Here is a 21548-nt window from a genome sequence, read left to right on the forward strand (position 1 = left end):
TCCTCCCGCATGGAAAAGAATGGGGAGATTAGAAGACCGGTCAGCAGGCGAACGTGCCCCTAAAGGCCCGAGTTCTCACAGCAGGGCAGTGATTAACTTTCCGGTTTCTCCTCCGCCAATGTGTGCGCGAAAGGAAGTGATCCGCTACAGACCGGCCTCGCCCTCCAGCAGGAAAGGGAAGGATCAAAAAGCGCACACCCTTGACCCTTCAAAGCTGTAACAGTAGTTATCCCAGAGCCTCTCCCCACCGAGGAGCCCAGTCTAACTCTCCGGTGTTTGACTCTCCGGTGTTCGACTGTCCTGTGTCCGACTCTCCGATCTCCGACGCTCGGATCTCCGACAGCAAAGCACCCAGGCCTCGAGCAGATCTTTCCGCTACTCGGGAGTAAAATATTCCCGCCAGCCAGCTGAGAGCATCCACCCTTCCGGGTCGGTCCGTTCAGCCAATCACAAATAACTCCCTTCTCTAATTGGTCAAGGGGTGTGGTCACCATGAGCGTCACCGAACAACATTAAGAGTTATTGGTTGAGATTGGAAGCACGTTTCGCCAATAGAAAGCGGTCTTAAAGCGGCAGTGAGGGTGGCTGCGTGTTTCCGGAAGACGTGGCGGCTCTAGCCTGGGCTGTTTCCCGGCTTCATTTCTCCCGACTCAGCTTCCCATCCTGGGCTTTCCGAGGTGCTGTCGCCGCTGTCCCCACCACTGCAGCCATGATCTCCTTAACGGACACGCAGAGTAAGCACCTGCTCCGGGGCCCCCGCCTCGAGCCGCGCACACCCCTCGCCCAGCTGGGTCTCGCCCCTCCGCCGGGGTCAATGAATGAAGCTCCGGGTTGGGGGCGGCGGCCTGCGAGACAGAGCTAGGGCTGCTGGGACCCTAAGGGACTGCCTTCGAGATGCCGGGGCTAGACTTGCAGTGGCGGACCTGACCTGGGAGAAGAGTCTGTGGGGCAGGGTGGGACGCCCTATCTGGGGAGGGGAGCTTTAGCCCAGTCTGTCTCATTCCAGGATCACGCTGATCTCATCCCCAGTGAGATAGGCGCTTTGTTCTGGGGGCTTGCCACAAGAGAAAGTTTGCGTGGTGCCCGCGGCCCACTCTCGGGATCGTTTATGCGCATGACACGCTTCGGGTCCTCTACAAGTCCCTGGCTGGCTGGTTATTTGGGAGGCGGTATTTTAAATGTCACCTACAGTAGGCTCTTTTTGAAAATGTCCTTACGCATACATGTGGCATTTTGAATATTCGCTTGCCAGTGCTGTAAGCAACCTTTTAGAAATCTCTTGAAACGTTCTCACTTTTCTACCTGCTAAAGTTTCAAGCAGTAGAGAAAAGCCACTTTGTGTTCCATTAAAGGATATGTTTCGTTAGTATTGTATATTGTGCTTTGTGGCTTGTTTTATTATTTTAGCATCACTATTTTAGCATCACTCTCTGCCTGCCACAGAGTTCTCCAGGCCTATTTCATCTCTAAAGCTAGCATTGATATCGGTTTCCTTTTCTTTCATTATAATATTTCCACTTTCCTACTGCTTTTTGTTAATATTAATAATTTTTGTATTTATGTCTGCCCAAGCCCTGTGCCTCATCTTTTGATGGTCATAAGAGTCTCTTTTTGTCTCACTTTGCTTTATCTGCCACGCCTTTCATTTCATTCCAGTTAACTCAGATTTTCAATATTTTAAGACTTAAACAGTGAATTGAAGTGAAAAATAGAAGTTTATTTAAAATGCTCTATTTTAAAGTGGAGTCTTCTTGTGGAGATTCAAGTCATGGCAGACCAACTTCACAGAGCTTCTAAGGCCTCCTACACACACTGCCACCCCCAAATCAGGCTATCTTCCCTCCTGAGGCTGGACTGGGGCTGTTTCTTGGGGCCACCTGCCCCAAGGTTGCCACCCACTTTGGTCCATTGGCCTGGCCTGTTCTGATCAAAGAAAATAAAAGTGTAGTCTTGAGGGGGTAGGAATCTAGTGTAATAATAATTACTGGCAATTATTTAAAGGTATTTTCTTTCAGTTTACCATGCGCTTTCATGTGAATCATTGTGCATAATTCTTATAAGAGCCCTGTAAGGCAAACAGAAGCATGCCCCTTTCATAAGTTAAATGAGGCACAAAAGAAATTGAGTGCATGGTCATAAAAAAAGTGACAGAAACAAAACTTGATCCCAGGTGTGCTGGCTCAGAAACCTTTTGCACTGTACCCCACTATCACCTAAGAAGACTTGATATAAACTTTATTTGAGATCAGAGAATAATCTGTGCATAGAAATTATATTTTTGAAGACTTAATATAGTGATGAGTGCCTGCTTTATATCCTTCCAAAAACAAGAGAGTGGGGTTGGACTATGGGCATTCTCCCTGAGAAGCATTCTCCTCACTTCATTAAATTTTGTGAGGGCGATGAACTTTTACTCTTTGCTGTTCACTTGTCACATGTTTTAGGTGAAACAGTGGATTGAAACATAAAACGATTAGTGAACCAAATGCATTTTGGATTTCAAATTGTGTTTGTGTGTGAGTGTGTTTAACTGCAGGGATTGGCCATCATTCAAGTGATTTGGCAGGATTATTCTGGGATTTTGGTTTTTAGAGAGTGGCCAAGCACTGCTCAGAGTAGAATAAATGGAAATTCGTGATTATTTTAAGGGATTCTAGGACTTTCCTCACCGCCCCAAAAAAAGACAAGACTTATTCAGAGGGACGGAGGAGGGGCATGCTGCCTCTAAATCTTCATTGCATCACATTGTCTAAAAGTCTAGTGTGATAATTGCATTCTCCAGTACAGTTAGTGTTCAATTGAATTCTTTCTTGACTTCTGTTTTTCAAAGGGTATAGTAAGAAAGACAATGCTGCTTTTAAAAAATTGAGAATATCAAAATGCTAACAGTGTTTGCCATTAGATTATGCATGTCTTTCCTTATAAAATTTCCACAGTATGCTCCTTGTGTTAGACAGATTCATTTTATTAAATTGTTTTTATATTTTTTTAAACTTGTGGACAGTTTTTTAAACATGTGGGAGGAGTAAAGGAAGATAAGTTTATTTTACCGGATATGATTCTGATGGGAAGAAGGCAGCTCTATGCAAGGCTTTTGATAGCCAGAGGGCTTATGAATGCATAAGGATAGGGAAAAGGGGGATCCTGGAGGTGAGGAAAAGGCACAGTGAGGCCAATTTGAGACTTTTGACCAGTGTGGATCAGGAGCTACTTGGCAATGTCATTGCCAGTACCAGTTGTGGCAAAGATGCTTTGGGCAATGTCTCCCGCTGGACTGTACTGGATAAAGTCGTGGAATATTTTGGTTCCCATGTTGTAGTTGTAGGACCATTGTCTGTGGAGTGACAGGACTAGTTGAATGCTGACTCCACAGACTGTTGTACCTGCCTCCATACCACCTGCACCCACACACACATTTTTGCTGCTTCTGTGATCAAGAACAAGTTACTGAATACCTCTAGGTCCACAGTTGCACGTATGAACCATAGGACCAGTGCTACTTTTTACCTCACAATTTTGTTAAAGAAATTATAAAATTTTTGTGTAAACACTTCATGACATGGTAAACCATACTCAGAGATTGGCCTTTTTGACTGCAGTTAGTTTTTAATAGTTCTACTTGGCTATGTTAGATAACAAGCTAATATTAAACTTGAATCCCCTAAAAGATGCGTCCCCCAGAAGTTCAGTATACTCCAGTGTGCTTGAGTTTCATGTAACCAAACACCTTTAACCTAAAAAATAAAAATTCTGTGGGAAGACGTATGGCATTAATGGTTAAGCACATGAGCTTTGGATTCAAAAGACCTTGGTTCAAATGCTTAACTAGAAGTGTGGCTTTGGGCAACTTAAGTCAACTCTCTAAACTTCAGTTTCCTCCATCTTTAAAAAGATGTAATTATACCTGCATTCCAGTAGTATTGGAAGTATTAAGTTATATATAAGGTATGTGAAGCACTTCATAAGGCCTAATTCGTGGTAAATTCTCAGTACATAGTAGGTGTCTTTCCATATACCTTCCTTCCTAAAAACATCTCAAAATTTTTACATAATCATCAAGGTTATTTGTGAAAAGATAGAAATTAGTCATATTCAACTAACAAAGCTGCCAATGTGTAATCCTAACTACTAAATAGTTATTTAATAGAATTTTACTTGCTCTTTTGTCCATATTTTCCTCTATGAAATTATGTCCACTATCCAAACAGTTAATTTGGTAAATTCTCTTAAGGCCTTTGATTATGAAAGTATCAGCCTCAAATTTTCATAGGAATGTGTGTTGAATTCGCTCAACTGGTGTATTTATAGACCAGGTACCTGAATTATTTTAGACTAACTTTGGGAACAAAAGGTGTCTGCAATGGAAGACACTAGTTATCAGGAAATTGAGCAGGTGGGGAATGTAGAAAAAGCTAAAGTTAATAAAAGTTTTCAAGTTATCAGAACATTTTATATGACTTAAGATTTTTTTAAGTAGCTGTGACCTAGATTTTAGCTTTCTGGAGCTGAGGCAAAAAAGTTAAGCAATAGATCAGAAATCAGTGATAGGGTATTTTAAATTGTGCTTCTAAAAATACAGTGGCTTCTACTCTGACTCATCTGTATGCAGATTGTGCTTCTAGCTAAACTATGGATTAGTGGCTATTTTCTAAAATCAAAACTAAAATGATCAAGGAGGTAACTTAGTGAATTGTGCTTTATAACATTAATAGAAGAGTACATCTGTCACCTTAGAAGTTAAGACTTTTCATACTAAAAAAAAAATAAGACCTAGAGAATGCACAGTCAATAAAAGTATTAATTTTATATGCAAGATAAACATAGACATTAAAGCTTGCACCTCGTCTACCACTGTATATTCAGTACCTGGAACAGTTCCTTGCATCTGGCAGTTGATCAACAATTCTTTGTTTTTTAATGAAACACTAAAAACCTAGAATATTAATATTAAGTAAAACAGTATTCTTTGAAACTTTGGAGAGGTGATTTTAGGTCTCTAGACCAAATATGTAAGTAGATTTATAGTTCAGGTAAATTTGTAGGTAAGTCTATAATAAGTAATCAAGAAATTAAAAGTGATGCCTGACCTTCTGCAAATTTGATTTTGAGAAGACCGGTACTGTGATTTTTCAAAATATTTCTTGTTGCCATTGTGACAAGCAGTGTATAACTGGATAAAGGATATTGATTGTGCTGACCTACCATAACATTTCCAATGGAATAAAGAAGGAATCAATTTTAAGAAGAGGGAGAAAGAACTACAGATATTGTGCATACAAATAATAATTACAGAATGTGAAAGGAGATAAGTAATTAAAGGAAACCTATTCATTTATGTCTGATGCAAGAGAGCTTTTCAGGAGGAAAAAAACAAATTACATATTAAAACCAAAGTTTAGAATCCCGATTTATCTTTTTTATTATAGCTATGTCTGAGAAATGCTATCTCCCATATAAGGCTTAGAAATTTTCATTCATGTTTTAAATTTTGAAATAATTTGCTGATAATTAATTTGTTATAGAGCTAAATAAATGTCATTATGAAGTTAACCTGCAGTGTTGAGTACCTGTTTTCTTATACCTATGACAGGAAAACTGGAAAATTCTCTTAGTTTACAGGGATGTTAATGTGACTTTAATTTTTCTCTGCCCTTAACCATATAACTTATATTGCAGAAATTGGAATGGGATTAACAGGATTTGGAGTGTTTTTCCTGTTCTTTGGAATGATTCTCTTTTTTGACAAAGCACTACTGGCTATTGGAAATGTGAGTTTTTAAATATATATTTTAACTAAATTTATAAGGAAGTTTTAACTACAAATGAATTATTACCTGCTATTAAGTTTGGGGAAAATAATTAACTATTACTCATAAGTAATTCCTGTTACATTCTCTATTTCCATCAGGAATGAAATCTGTCAGCTTTCTGTTTAAATAAAAGGTAAACACTTAATGAGGTTTTCTAATTCCATAACTACTCTGTGAAGTGTTTGTCATGAGATTTACAATAGATTAAATGAAGGCTGCCTCTAAATAGGAGTTCACAATAGATGACTTGATAGTTTCATGTCTTGATAAGTTCACTAAAGTATTTTTACTTTAAACGTCTAAGACTTCACATTTGATTCAGCTGCATAAGATAGATTATTTTTAGCCCTTTAAAAAAATATATCTATGTTAATGGTTGACTTGCTTAGAAAGGGATCTATGTTGTTTATTTGGAATGTGTACTATGCTATTCATGTGTGGAGGTTATGATCCAGAAATAAATAACCCTTCTAAGGTAGTGATGACACTGTATGTGTGTGTGTGTGTGTGTGTGTATATACATGTGTGTATATACACACATACACATACAGTTTGTGTGTATATACATATATACACATATATATATTTAGGCTTTTAATTGGAAATAGGAAAAGATAAAGGATAGCAAAATTGTTCAAAATTGATGTCTTAATAAATGATAATAGCGTTGGTATCCTAGAATATGAAGCTTAACTATTAGGCTTAATATGTATTTGTGTGAAATATTTTTCACTAAAGAATGTTAATGGGGAGGGCAAGTATTTGGAAAGAAAACCTGGGGAAAGCAAGCTCTTAATACATCACCATTTCTTGTCCACAGAATACATTCAAAATATTTGAAAACACATGGTTGTATTTTTATTTCTGCTGCCACCAGATATTCTAGAGTTTATAAAACTAGAATCTTCTTGGCTTCACGTTGTTTCTTCTGCTATCAACTTAGCCATGTCAATATTTCTCCCATCCATAGAAACTCCTGTAGCCTATGATGAATATTTCAGAACCAAGAGGAATACCCTTGGGTGACATATTTATGGGCAGCTTTCCTCTTTATGCCTTGCCAACTCATCTGCTTGACTAAGCCTTCCTCATCCAGCTAAAACTAGGAAAACTACTGCAGACACAGATGCCCCTTGGTAACGTCTAATCTTTCTTTGTTTCTCTTTTTCTCCATTTAATCAAGATAGAAGAGGAATGAGACAAGTGGAACAAAACTACAACTTTAACATGCATAACCCACTCTTTGGTTCTGCTTCTTGGTTGTACATTACAGTACTGTCTGGCCAGTTGCCCACATTAAAAGCCAAACAAATGTGCTTCTTTTTTTGTATTGAGCTTTGACTTTACTTTTAAAATTTGTGCAGTGTGTTTAACTACCTTTTCCATGTTGTATTTTCTTTCTCTTTTAGGTTTTATTTGTAGCCGGCTTGGCTTTTGTAATTGGTTTAGAAAGAACATTCAGATTCTTCTTTCAAAAACATAAAATGAAAGCTACGGGATTTTTTCTGGGTGGTGTATTTGTAGTCCTTATTGGTTGGCCTTTGATAGGCATGATCTTCGAAATTTATGGATTTTTTCTCTTGTTCAGGTAAGGCATATTATTGTCTCTTTCAGTAAATCAGTGTGTCAGATAGTTAGTACGAAAACTCAGATATTTGCATCCGTTGGAGTAAGATGATGATCATTTCCTTAAATGGAATTTTATTTAGGTTGAATCTGATAGATTTAGATGAAGCAACTATAAAAATGTTTATCACATGTAAATGATTGCCTAATGGTATAAATTATCTTATATTGTCAGCACAATAAAGTTTATTTTATTGGCATTTTAAGGCACCATCTTTATGTTTGATATTTTTATCAACTAAATAGTGGTAGGTAGGTAGGTAGATAGGTAGGTCGGTCGATCGATAGATAGATCGATTGATCGATCCAGTATTTTAGTGTGTAGAATCTTATACTTTGTAGCTACTACTACTTGATGCAAATTTATTTAGCACATATACATATTAGAAGATTGTTTACCAAATACACCACTATGGGAGATTTTGATCAGGTAATATTTTGTAAATGCCAGTTAGCAGGTAAACAATAGTATGTGTATATATCTATATGAAAATACCTTTGGCCAGGTGCGGTGGCTCATGCCTGTAATCCCAGCACTTTGGGAGGCCGAGGTGGGCAGATCTCCTGAGGTCAGGAGTTCAAGACCAGCCTGGCCAACATGACGGAACCCCATCTCTACTAAAAATTCAAAAATTAGCCGGCTACGGTGGCGGGCACCTGTAATCCTAGCTACTCAGGAGGCTGAGGCAGGAGAATTGCTTGAACCTGGGAGGTGGAAGTTGCAGTGAGCCGATCATGCCATTGCACTCCAGCCTAGGCAATAGAGTGAGACTCCGTCTCAAAAAAAAAAAAAAAAAAAAAAGCGGAAAAGAAAATACCTTTAAGTAGGGTTGAGCTTAATTATTTATTCCAGAAATGCATATCCTTTGTCTTCTATCTGCCAGGCACTGTATTACCCACAGGAGACATAAAAATAAATTAAGTACCAAATCTGCTTTAGAACATCTCTCATTTCTATTATGGAAAGTAGACTCTAAAAATACCAACAGGATATAGTCATAATGCCATTATAAATATATGTGCAGAATATTGTAGGAGCATGATTTAAAAAATTAGTAAATTCAAGGAGAGGTAAGAAATGTTAACTGATAAACTGGGCTTTGAAAAGTGGGTACGAATTTATCCTATAAATGAGAAAGGGAACGACGGTTAACTGAACAGAAGGAACAGACAGATGAAAATACACAGCTTGTTCTGAAAAGAATGAATACTCCTGTAGAACAGGAGCATGGGATCAGCTGAAGGAAATGGTTGGTAATGAAACTGAAAATGAAGCCTGGAGCCAGGTTACAAACGTTCTTTGATGACTTGTTAAGAAAAGTATAGTTATCCTGTAGTCAAATTTGGGCTGGGGGAGCAGTGTTTGGAGAAGGTCAGGGGAGTGGGGCACAGAGATTTTTAAGCCAGAGGTGATACAACAGGGTAGGTGTTTTAGAAATGTTGTTCTGATATCAGGATAAAGTAGGTATTAAAGAGAAAAACTGAAGTCAGGGGAGCCAGTCAAGAGGCTGTTAATACAGTACGGAATATAGAGTGATAAGCCTGGAATCTTGGAGTACTTTTGACATTTTAGGGTAGGTGGAGAAAAAGAAGAAAACACAAGAAGAGACTAGGAAAAGAGGTGGGAGAAGAACTAGGAGTAAAGCTCATAGTGGCTAAGAGAGAAAAGAGTAAAGAAGAGTTTGTTTTGGCAGATGTATCTTGCAGCAGCAAACTTCAGCACCTTAAGAACTAAGAAAATCATTGGCTTTCCCAGTTATGTGGGTGTTTTAGTAATGAAGGTTAAAAGCCAAAGCTGATCTTCGAGATGAATAAAAAATGGGAAGTCTTAGTATCATTGACAAGCTTGGAGTAATACATAGGTTTCGTGGTTTAGAGTGCTTTGTGGTAAAAATACTAGTTTTTGTTGTTGGGTTTTGTTGTGTTCTGAGATATTCTGAGCTGGAGATTTAGCACCAAGGGTCTTTGGCGTTGTTTTTCTAATATTTATGATCCTAAATAATGGCATTTGAAATCACACATTTTTTATGTTTTAAAACAATACTTAAAACAGAATAAATGATCTTTTGAATTCATTACTACTACAAAATAATTGTGATTTTCTTTGAAACACGCATATATACCATCAACATAAATACCTAATTTAAAAAATTCTACTTTCTGTTTAATTCTTTATTTTGACTTCTGCAGATTCATAACAGAATCTTACTGCTTAATTTCTGAATTCTATTCATTGTCGTATTTTCATCCCTGTCTAACTCTGTGAAGAAAACAGCTTTTTTTCTGTGCTCGTGTTAATCACAATCAACACAGAAGACTGCTGTGACCAAATGTGTGGGGGGTTTTCCCCATACCGCAATCAAACAATTAGTTGTCTACAACAGACAACGGCTCGGTGTCCTCCCAATATAGTTCTGACACTGTCTACATGGCGATAGCTCCAGATCACACAGGTTAAGGGCTCAGTCCTACAACTGTCCTCCACTCCCAGTGATGCCAGCCATAAGCCCCAGGTTGTTTTACCCATGCTTCTGACTGATCAGCTCTAAATTGAGGCTCCCACAATCTCCTGTTTGGATCAGACTGATTTACTAGAGAGGCTCACAGAACTCAAGGAAACACTGATGTTTACTAGTTTATTATAAAGGATATTACAAAGGATACAAATAAAGAGATGCATAGGGCAAGGAAAGGGGAAAGGGTCACAGTTCCTCCCCCCCCGCCCCACACCCTCCCCAACCCACCATCCTCCAAGAACCTCCTTGTGTTCAGCTATCCGGAAGCTCCCTGAACACTGCCCTTTTGAGTTTTTATGGAGGCTTCATTACTAGGCATGAATGATTATATTATTGGCCATTGGTGATCAGCTTCACCTTCAGCCCCTCTCCCCTTCATGGAGGTTAGGAGGTAGGTCTCCAATTTCCAGCCCTCTAATCTTGCCTTGGTCTTTCTGGTGACCAGCCCCCATCCTGAAGCTACCTAGGGGCTGCCAACCATTCATGATAACTCATTAGTATACAAAAAGACATCACCTTGTAGAGACTGTTAAGTATTTTCGGAGTTGTAAGCCAGAAAATGAGGTCAAAGACCAAATATGTATTTCACAATATCACAGTACATATTTTAAGACCCAGGAAAAGTTTACTTTCTTTGCGTTTTTAAAATAAACTATTTCATTCTCTTCCTATATTGAGGTAGCTTAACTGATCTACTGTTAATTTTAAACTGGTTAGAAGCTGTGTAACTTCTGTAGACTTGTATTTCTACCAAGAAAGAATGGGACATACTGTGAGGATCAGTATCTGGCAGGTAGTCTCTTGGTGTTAACTAAATGTTTTGACCCTTAGTACTTCATTTAGTAAATGATAGCTATTATTATTTTCATGGTTCTACACATATGGTGTCAACAGCCCCTTTCTTTTGATCAGTTTCACCCCACACAACTCATAGTTGGAGAAATCTTCAGCAGTTGAGCTAACTCATAATCTGAGTTATAGCTAGGCCTCATATACTTCTCACATTTTTACCAACAATCACAAAATTTTTAATAAAGTTTGTAGTTATTTCTAAGTTTGAAGTCCCTCAATTATTCAGAATTTTAACAGGATACTTTCTTTTTCCTTGGTTAGCAATTGTTTTGAAAATAGAAAATGTGTAAATATTAAGAACCTTTTTTTTCCCTCTCCCAGGGGCTTCTTTCCTGTCGTCATTGGCTTTATTAGAAGAGTGCCAGTCCTTGGATCCCTCCTAAATTTACCTGGAATTAGATCAGTAAGTAATCATGTATATTTTAAGCCAATAAAATATGTATTTTGATGCTTTTTACTTCTAGAAGTTTGAGTAATTGATACATGGTTAATTGATGAGTTTTGTATTATGATGTTACCTCACATAGATCATGAGTACCATAAAGACCAAAAAATTATTATTGCTAAACCTATAAAACGTGAAATTTTGTTTTACTGTATCCATTTCTGGATCCATATTCTCTATTTTTTAATGTTACTCAGATTTGATATGCTATGCTACCTTTCTCTTTGAGAGTTCAGAGCATTTTTTATTTAACTTTTATATAATCTCTAATATTAGAAGCAATAATGTAAAAAGGAAACCATTATTTCTTACAAATATTTTGTTTCTCAGACTGTATCACCAAGTAGACTAGATTAAGACAGTTAAATAAGGCTGAGTGTGGTGGCTCACACCCTGCACTTTGGGAGGCTGAGGTGGATGAATTGCTTGAGCCTAGGAGCTCGAGACCAGCCTGGGCAACATGGTGAAACCCCATCTCTACCCCCAAAGATACAAAAATTAGCTGGGTGTGATGGTATGTGCCTGTAGTGCCAGCTACTCGAGAGACTGAGGCAGGAGGATTGGCTTGGGCCGAGGAGGTCAAGGCTGCAGTGAGCCATGATTGTGCCACTGCACTTTAGCCTGGGTGGGTGACAGAGTAAGACCCTGCCCCCCCCCCGCCAAAAAAAAAAAGAGTTGAATAAAGCACTATTATACTGGGATTCAGATGGTAAGAGTCTGTTCCCAGCTCTGTTAACAGTTTGAACAAGCTTGTCAAATTTGTTTTCCAGTGTGTGCCTTGGTTTCCACCTTGATAAAATAAAGGGAATCAAATCAGAGAAAGGTTAAAGAGAACGTTTTCAAAGTTAACAAATAGAGTTTCTTCCTTTTTTTCAATATTCATTCAATAAATGTTTCGTACTAAACTGCTACCTTGAAGGTTGTAACATCTTTTGGTGGAGCCTTAGAAGGCCGTTCAGAATTCAGCTTATTTTTTGCCACCTTAGGAAAAGCTTTCCTGACTCCCTGTGGCAGACTCAGGGTGTGCTTCTATAACATTCCTGTGCACAACTCTATCATAGCATTTACCTCTGTTTTTTTCTTCAGTTTTGTTTTTTTCTTAGAGAGAGTCTCACACTCTTGGGCTCAAGCAATCCCCCCACCTCAGCCTCCCAAAGTGCTGGGATTACAGGTGTGAGCCACCACACCCAGCCTTACCTCTCATTTAATTGTCAAAAAAAAAAGGCTTCAGGCCATGCATGGTGGTTCACTCCTGTAATTCCAGCACTTTGGGAGGCCAAGGTGGAAGGATTGCTTGAACCAGGAGATCAAGGCTGTGTTAAGTGATGATCACACCACTGCACTATAGCCTGGGCAATAGAGCAAAACCTTGTCTCGAACAAAAAAGAAAAAAGAGAAAGGAAAGGAGAAAGGGAGGCACTTCCATGTAAAACTACAGTCCTTGAAGGCAGAGACAGGTTGTCTTTTAGTCATTGTTCTATCCCCAGTGACCAGCATAATGTCTGGCATATAATGGAAACTCAAAATATTTTCTGCTAAGCAAGTGAATGAAGGATGGCCTCAGGGAACTTGCTCAATTTCAAGACAACACTAGATGACTGTCTCTTAGCCTACCTCCTCAGTTTCAAAACTAAACAAAATCCTTAATTTCTAGAAGAATCTAGGTGATCTAGAATTCAGCTGAGTTGGCTACAATCGTTTTGGCTCTAGGTCGGACCCATATCAGAAGTATTCATATCCTTCTTTGGATTGGTTTCATAGATCCAACTCTGTCCTAAATAACTAGGATAAACTAGCTTTATAGGAAAACTTAAAAGACCACAAATTCCAGTTAGGTTCAGGGAAGTTAATCAACTTTCTAAAGTTGTTCACAGATTTTTATAGATATTTCTAGAGAGAAAGTTCATAGCATTTTATTGAATGGTCAAAGAGCTAAAGAATGGCTTACCTGTGGAAGAATAAGTACCACTATAAGCCTAATCCCATTTCCATCCCTAGGGTAATTTTAGGGTCAGAACCTTACAGCCAAGACAATCTAAATATTTCAAGTTAACCTTTGGAGAGAGAATATTGTGCTTTCTCTCCACTTAAATTTACCTTAAAATTCTAATAAATCCATGAATTCTTTGAGAGCAACTTTTAGTTTCAGTTGCCAGCCACCTGTTTGTGATAATATAACAAAATGTTGGAATGTAGGCTTATAGGGGTATACTCTGATTTCATTTGCATTAATCTGCAAATTCATACAGTAGTCAGTGTTATTTATACCTAGAATGGCTTTTGAATGTACTGAAACTTCTAGTTACAGAGTCGTAATCATTATTCGTGCCCTTAATTTAAGGATTCTCAAGAATTTGCATAAATGGACACCCAATACCATAGAATATGTTTCTTATTGTTATTCATCATGATAAGTGCTTATGTAAAACTGTGAATCGTGAAATAAAATAAATGAGATGATTGCTAGAATTTGATAGTATGACCACCTGGGTTATATAACTTTTAATGTCTCTACCAATTATATACAATATCAGTCTTTACATCACCATCTGGAATGTTAAAAAAAAAAGAAAAAAGCCCAACTACTTTATGTTTGGGGTGGAATGACCAAAGTAAATAACCACTTACAGTAATGTGTGTTAAAATTTATATTCAATAATTATAAATTTATGCTTGCATCATTAAATCTATCTTTAATGTCATTACCACTTTCAATCCAAAGTCCAGAATACACGTTTAAAGTATTTTTAGTCAATAACTGTTGTTAACTATTGAACTTAATGGAGTTAAATCTGTTTGTCCAAAGACTACATAGGCCCAGAAGAGATCCACAGTAATGGTCAGTTGAAATATCTTATTGGGTTCATTAATGCATGAATGGCTGACATTTCAGTTTTTTTATGTTTTTATTTTTTGTTAAGCTAGCAGTGTTATCTTCATCTTACACAATTTCTTTATTCATTGTGTTGCATTTTTCATGTTGCACCCTTAAATTCATATGTATAACATGTCATGCAAAAAACAACTTTTAGAAAAAAAAATTTTATACACATTTATGTATCAGAAGATGACGGTGAGTAGTACTGGATTAGTCATTGTCAGTCATACCTTAAATTTCCACAACTCTTCTTGTAAGGCTGGGTTTTTAAAATCAACATTTTAAATATTGATATAATGTTTTATAATGTTCTGGGCTTTCTTTAATTATCTGTTTTTCTTCTCCTTACAGTTTGTAGATAAAGTTGGAGAAAGCAACAATATGGTATAACAACAAGTGAATTTGAAGACTCATTTAAAATATTGTGTTATTTATAAAGTCATTTGAAGAATATTCAGCACAAAATTAAATTACATGAAATAGCTTGTAATGTTCTTTACAGGAGTTCAAAACGTATAGCCTACAAAGTACCAGCAGCAAATTAGCAAAGAAGCAATGAAAACAGGCTTCTACTCAAGTGAACTAAGAAGAAGTCAACAAGCAAACTGAGAGAGATGAAATCCATGTTAACGATGCTTAAGAAACTCTTGAAGGCTGTTTGTATTGTTTTTCCACAATGTGCGAAACTCAGCCATCCTTAGAGAACTGTGGTGCCTGTTTCTTTTCATTTTATTTTGAAGGCTCAGGAGCATCCATAGGCATTTGCTTTTTAGAAATGACCATTGCAATGGCAAAAATATTTCCAGTTGCACTGTATCTCTGGAAGTGATGCATGAATTCGATTGGATTATGTCATTTTAATATATTAAAACCAAGGAAACCCCATTTTTGATGTATGGATTACTTTTTTTTTGTAAACATGGTTAAAATAAAACTTTTGTGGTTCTTCTGAATCTTAATATTTCAAAGCCAGGTGAAAATCTGAACTAGATATTCTTTGTTGGAATATGCAAAGGTCATTCTTTACTAACTTTTAGTTCCTAAATTATAGCTGACTAAGTTTGGTCAGCAACATACTCCGGAAAGTCTCATACTTCTTGGGAGTCTGCCCTCCAAAGTATCTGTCTATATCATTCATTACATGTAAGTATTTAACAAAAAAGCATTCTTGACCATGAATGAAGTAGTTTGTTTCATAGCTTGTCTCACTGAATAATCTTATTGAAGATACTAAATGAAGCAAACCAAATGGATTTTTTCCATGTCATGATGTAATTTTTCTTTCTTTTTTCTTTTCTTTTTTTTAAATTTTAGCAGTGGCTTATTATTTGTTTTTCATAAATTAAAATAACTTGATAATGTTTACTTGAAGACATGTAACATGTTAAAAGGTTAAACTTATGGCTATTTTTAAAGGGCTATTCATTTAATTTGAGTTTTCCCTTATTTTCAGCTTTTTCCTAGCATATAATAGTCATTAAGCATGACATACCCTTCATATGATCACTCATCTTGAGTTAATTAGAAAATACCTGAGTTCACATGCTAAAGTTATTCACTGTAATAAACTGGCTATAGTTTCTTAAGAACATGACACTAAAAAAATTGTGTTTTTTTTCCACCGTTGCTGATTATTAGACAGTAGGAAATAGCTGTTTTCTTTAGTTTTACAAGATGTGACAGCTTTAGCGGTAGATGTAGGGAAACATTTCAACAGCCAAGGAACTATTTGTTTTACCACTGATTGCACTGTTTTCTTTTTTCAACAGTTGCAAAGCTTTTTAATGCATAAAGGTATAATTGAAATGTGTGGTATTTATTTACAAACATGTCTACAAAAATAGATTACAGCTTATTTTATTTTTAGTTAAATCTCCTGATATACAGAGAACTCCCAATCTTGCTCATCTAAATAAGGAAAGACTTGGTGTATAGTGTAATGGTTTAGTCTTAAGGATTACTGACATTTTTGGTACTTGCATTTGACTTATGATATATCTGTGAAAATGGGATGATATTGACAAATGGAGACTCCTACCTCAATAGTTAATGGAATAATAAGAGCCTACTGTTGTGTCTAATGTTCTTCAAAAAAGTAATATCCTCACTTGGAGAGTGTCAAATACATACTTTGAGGATTGACTTTATATAAGGTGCCCTGTAGAACTCTGTTACACAAATTTTTGACCCATATTATTTACAATGTCTTGATAATTCTACCTTTTTAGAGCAAGAACAGTATCTGCTAATGTAAGGGACATCTGTATTTAACTCCTTTGTAGACATGAATTTCTATCAAAATGTTCTTTGCACTGTAACAGAGATTCCTTTTTTCAACAATCTTAATTCAAAAGCATTATTAGACTTGAAAGGGTTTGATAATCTCCCAGTCCTTAGTAAGATTGAGAGGCTGGAGCAGTTTTCAGTTTTAAATGAGTCTGCAGTTAATATCAAATGTGAGTTTGGGACTGCCTGGCAACACTGATATTTCTTATTCAGAACCCTTAATGAGACTATTTTTAAACATACTAGTCTTCTGATAGCACTATACATCCTATTGTTTCTTTCTTTCCAAAATCAGCCTTCTGTCTGTAACAAAAATGTACTTTATAGAGATGGAGGAAAAGGTCTAATACTACATAGCCTTAAGTGTTTCTGTCATTGTTCAAGTGTATTTTCTGTAACAGAAACATATATTTGGAATGTTTTTCTTTTCCCCTTATAAATTGTAATTCCTGAAATACTGCTGCTTTAAAAAGTCTCACTGTCAGATTATATTATCTAACAATTGAATATTGTAAATATACTTGTCTTACCTCTCAATAAAAGGGTACTTTTCTATTAATTGGTGGTCAAGTATATCTGTGTTATGAAGTTCTAAAAGCTAATTTAGCATTGCAAAATAACCTCATTTTTAAAAAATCAGCCTTATATGCAATGTTTTCTTATTTATCAAATGATCTTCACATCTTTCATGTCCAAATTGTTGAAATGTACTAATGAATACAAATAGACTTCAAGTAAGCAAAAACATTCTTAATTTTGAAAACTGTAAAATAAAGTCGCTTACCTTGGGCAATATGCTATTTTTTTAAAATCAGACTCTTAAGTTTGTGTATTATGTTATTCAATAGACATTTTCTGAGTACCCCTTGAATGCTAAAAGTCCTGTGTTGAATGTGGGAGACCGAGGAGAACAAGATGTGCCATCTGCTCATTAAGTGCTTATAATGTTAACATTGCTTGTAAATTCTTAGACATATTTCCAAATAACTTGTCCTGACTTGTACTGCAAACAAATGGTGGTAGAAGAATTTATGGTCTAAACACCCCAACGTCTTATTTTTCTCCCAGTCAAGAGTTACTAAAACTATTCAACCTTCAACTCTGTTGAATAGTGTTAGTAACTCTTGACTGGGAGAAAAGCTGTGTGATTGATTCGCATTTTCAAAAGGTGTCTGGAGGAAAAAAAATTGTATCAGCTTTAACTCTGGGAGGTTTGTTTTGAGATGTAATTTCTTTTGCAAGTCTGTATATGTATTCAACTTAATGTAGCGTATGTTTTTGGTTTCTTTGTGGCAGGGGGAAGAGAATTGTTTTTAATGTAGGCCTAGGGATTTAGAACTGTCACTGCTATTTGTGTTGTCCAGAAGCCTGCCACAGAATTTGTATTGCCACAGGCAGTTGGGACAGTTTTCTGAAAGCTGCTATGATTGCTACCATTAATTGCAAAATTTAAAAAGTGGTCAGGGAATTTAGGAATTGGAGAAATGCTTAAATATTTTTTCTCAGAATGGAAAGGATCTTAAGTCTTCGTCACGTAAATAAGACCACAACACCTGCAGTCTTTTGACTGTAAATTTTATTAAGGCCGAAAAAAACCACTGGCCAAGTCTACCACTTAAAATACCCAGTAAGTATTTGTTAAATTCACTAATTTAGCTGCAAATCCAGTCTGTTGTTGGGTGAATGGGAAATCTTGAATCTGTTATTAAATATCCAGCATATTTCTCTAATCTTGACCTGAGCCAAAAGGTCCCAACCTCAGTTCTTCTGTTACCTGTATCCCTGTAGGAGATTGGACACTAGCAGCATGCCCAAAATTCTTCATTGACTAACATGCGTTTCCATGACCTTAGCTTTACTCAATTCTCAAGGCCTGATTAAAATGTCACTGCTATCATATCTTTACTGACCAGCTAGGCCCAAACAGCTGCTCCTTCCCTGTCCTCTCATATAACTTTCCACTTGCTTTGTATTGATTTGGTTATGGAAAAGATTCTTGAGGTTTGAAATCTCCTCTTACGTTTGTATCTCCAGTTCCTGGCATTTAGTAGGTGCCCAGTAAATGGTTTAATGAGTGAAAGTTCATTCTTCCAGCTCTTCTGGTGCTGGCCCCACTGATCACTTCTTTTTTTGTTGTTTGTTCGTTTTTGTTTTTTGAGACGGAGTCTTGCTCTTGTCACCCAGGATGGAGTGCAGTGACATGATCTTGGCTCATTGCAGCCTCCACCTCTTGGGTTCAAGGGATTTTCCTGCCTCAGCCTCCTGAGTAGCTGGCATTACAGGCACCTGCCACCACACCTAGCTAATTTTTGTATTTTTAGTAGAGATGGGTTTTTGCCATGTAAGCCAGGCTGGTCCCAAACTCCTGACCTCGTGATCCGCCCACCTTGGCTTCCCAAAGTGCTGGGATTACAGGCTTGAGCCACCGCGCCCGGCCTGATCACTTCTAAGATATTGAAATCAGCCTCTATCAGCCGTAAAGTTTAATCTAATGATCTGGCCCCCGCAGAAGTCTACCTTTCTACTTCACATTCCTTAGGACGTTACTGTACCCAGTAGTTCGTCAATGGAGAGAGGGATCATAGATAAAAGAAAGACCATGCCTCCAGATTGGCTGCCCTTCTTCACAAAAAAGGGAGGCTGCTGGGGAAACCAGAAGCTACTCCTGAAGTTTTGAGGCTGGTATGAATCACTGATACTCAGTTTTCCTTTCTTTCCAATATGAAATGAAGAGTTTCTTGGGTTTTGTTTGTCATTGGAGCTGGTATTATTAAGTAGAATTATCCCAAAGAGAAAATGAAATTTATTCCTTAAGTGACAAAAGCCAGAAATAATACCCTATGACAAGAGGGATCACTTGCACGATGGTCTTTTACACGTATGAAATAATACTGATAATAATGGGTAATTGAATCCCTGAAGAAGACTCTTCTGAAGTGATGTGATCCTGTGAGGTGACTATGAGTTCTGTGGCGGTATAAGGACCAGTCTTGGTGCTAAAACACTAACTACTATGTAGTGTCATGTCAAGTCAAACTATGAGTATGCTCCTAAGTGAAATTCAGGATCTACTGCATGAATTTGGTATGAAAATTGAATGTAACAGTGGGTGTCAAAGGGCTTTCTCAAATTTAAAGTGTTATGAAAATAACATGTATTATTGTCCTGAGAGTATTTCTGGCCCAGTGATATAGATTAGAAGTAGGACAACTGACTATCCCATCTTCCTATTGATCACACCTGGCAACAGCTGGTATTCAACCTAATTCACATTTATTATGGGATCATTCTTCACATTTCTGAGCTACCAATGTTTATATGGCTCAACATTTCCAAAAAGCTATCAGTATTAGTGTTTTGTTGTTTGCATCTTAATCCAAGACCTTTTTGCTATATTTGTCCTCTGTCTTTGTGCTGCTCCTGCATAGCATACACCATTAGCAGCCATGTCTTATGAATTATCCTGTAGTAATGGTGGGTGTATATTAATTCATATGCACTATTCTGTCATTTTGGAGATGAGTGGTAAAACATTTTAATCCAGAAGATAGTATGAAATTGGTGAACTTGAGTCTTCCCTGCTTCACTTTTATCTGCCCCCAACTCCCTAAACAGTACTTATCTTAACTCTCCTCAGAAAACCAATATCTTCATATTTTCTCCTTCTTCTCTTGATCTGTAGCTCTGGAGAAAGGATGTGAAACAGTTTGTAAACAAAGAATTGCAATATTATCTACTTCAGGGTGTGAGCTCATCGGGAATCAAAGTGTTAAGTAAAAGGAAACCCAGGTTAAGACATTGGCCAATTAATGGGAAGTTTTATTTTGGATAGCAGGCCTTAATGCCCCTAAAGCCCCTCCTAAAACTGGTAACCCTTTGGGGAAATGACTTCTTTCATCTGATGGTGAGACAACTAGCCTAAGGGGCTGAATAGAAGCCCCAAAGAAGATTGAACCCATATCTTTATTCATGCTATCCAACCCAAATTCTCTCTATGCTGTCATCAAAAAGTAATTTAGGCATTTTGTACCATAATAGCCATATTGTCCAGGTAACCTTATCCAAGATAGCAGCTGTTTTCCTTGTGAACACAATAATCACTGACCTTGAAAGAATGTCATTTAAACAGTGACAGGTGATCATTGGTTAAATAGGTTCTGGGCACTCTACAGTCGACTACAAGAATCCAGGTAACAGCGATGAATTCAGAACAGTCTTCATTGAATGTGCCTTTAAAAAAGGCTTAAAAGACCATTTGTTCAACATCTACTGCCTGGTCATACTGTCAGGAGAATAAAATTCAAGGGCTTTACCTATTTTGGTTTTTTGTCATTGTTTGTTTTGTTTTGTTTTATACCAAATATTGTAACTTAACCCACGTCTTGTTTTGGACCTGTAAAAACCTTAAAAGCTTTGTGATTTAACAAAAACGTTATATTGGGGTTCAGTGCCCTTTGGAAATCCTTTTAGAAGTAACACATTCTAGCATGTTACTCTTGATAAGACTGCAATATTGATAATATGTCAAAACCGTTCCCTTCTTTTGTGCACATTAAACTGAAAATGGCAGCTTTGACGTAAGACATTTGCTTGTGAATTCGTTAGCTAACCTATTATCAGCAAAGCACATTTATTTATTCTTAAAATTGTAAGTTCAAAACACATTTTATTAGTGATTCATTTTCCTGCTCCTCTTCCCAAAACCTTTGTTTTGGGTACGGAAAGGAGTTTGACTTATTTTTCAGGTAACCTAGTAATCAGATTTCACATGTGACTATTTAAAATATAAACACAGCATATTTCACTTCTTTTATCACTCTTTTTTGAAGGAAATTGCTACAATCCTTAGAAATGAAAATCCTAAAATCTCACATTTGAAGCATTATTATAATAGCATCCAGATAACCTTTTAGTCAGTTTTTATCTTTCTCCTCTCCTACGACAGTGGAAATAGAAAATTACACTAATGCCTCTAGCTTTTTCCTGCTTTGCTTTTTTCCTTGAAGACAGTAAATAGTTCTCAAGTTTCTACTCACATACTACTTTCTATATTCCATTCTCATTTACTAACCAAACCTCAGTTTTCCTGTCTGCATATCAGTGTCAAGTCTAAATATCAGTGCCCAAACTCCAAT

At 37.0% G+C, this 21548-nt stretch overlaps 2 protein-coding genes across 2 annotated transcripts in view; one reads left to right on the top strand and one right to left on the bottom strand.

The window, feature by feature from the left end:
- The window catches only part of RECQL (RecQ like helicase), a 32870-nt gene extending 32276 nt beyond the window's left edge, over positions 1–594 (bottom strand). Inside the window, exon 1 of the mRNA XM_058441952.1 lies at positions 249–594. Within this exon, the coding sequence (XP_058297935.1) occupies positions 249–494 (246 nt within the window). The 5' untranslated portion in view covers positions 495–594. The remainder of the gene's footprint in view (positions 1–248) is intronic.
- A 56-nt stretch (positions 595–650) lies between these two features.
- On the top strand, positions 651–14561 carry GOLT1B (golgi transport 1B). The gene is made up of 6 exons (XM_032159793.2): positions 651–734; positions 5677–5768; positions 7220–7398; positions 11126–11207; positions 14056–14088; positions 14479–14561. Exons 1-5 carry the CDS (start codon positions 710–712, stop codon positions 14062–14064), a joined length of 387 nt encoding a protein of 128 aa, XP_032015684.1. The 5' UTR covers positions 651–709; the 3' UTR covers positions 14065–14088; positions 14479–14561.
- Positions 14562–21548: the final 6987 nt, after the last annotated feature.

This window comes from Hylobates moloch, unplaced genomic scaffold (genome assembly GCF_009828535.3).
Source record: "Hylobates moloch isolate HMO894 unplaced genomic scaffold, HMol_V3 SCAFFOLD_8, whole genome shotgun sequence".
NCBI lineage: Eukaryota > Metazoa > Chordata > Mammalia > Primates > Hylobatidae > Hylobates > Hylobates moloch.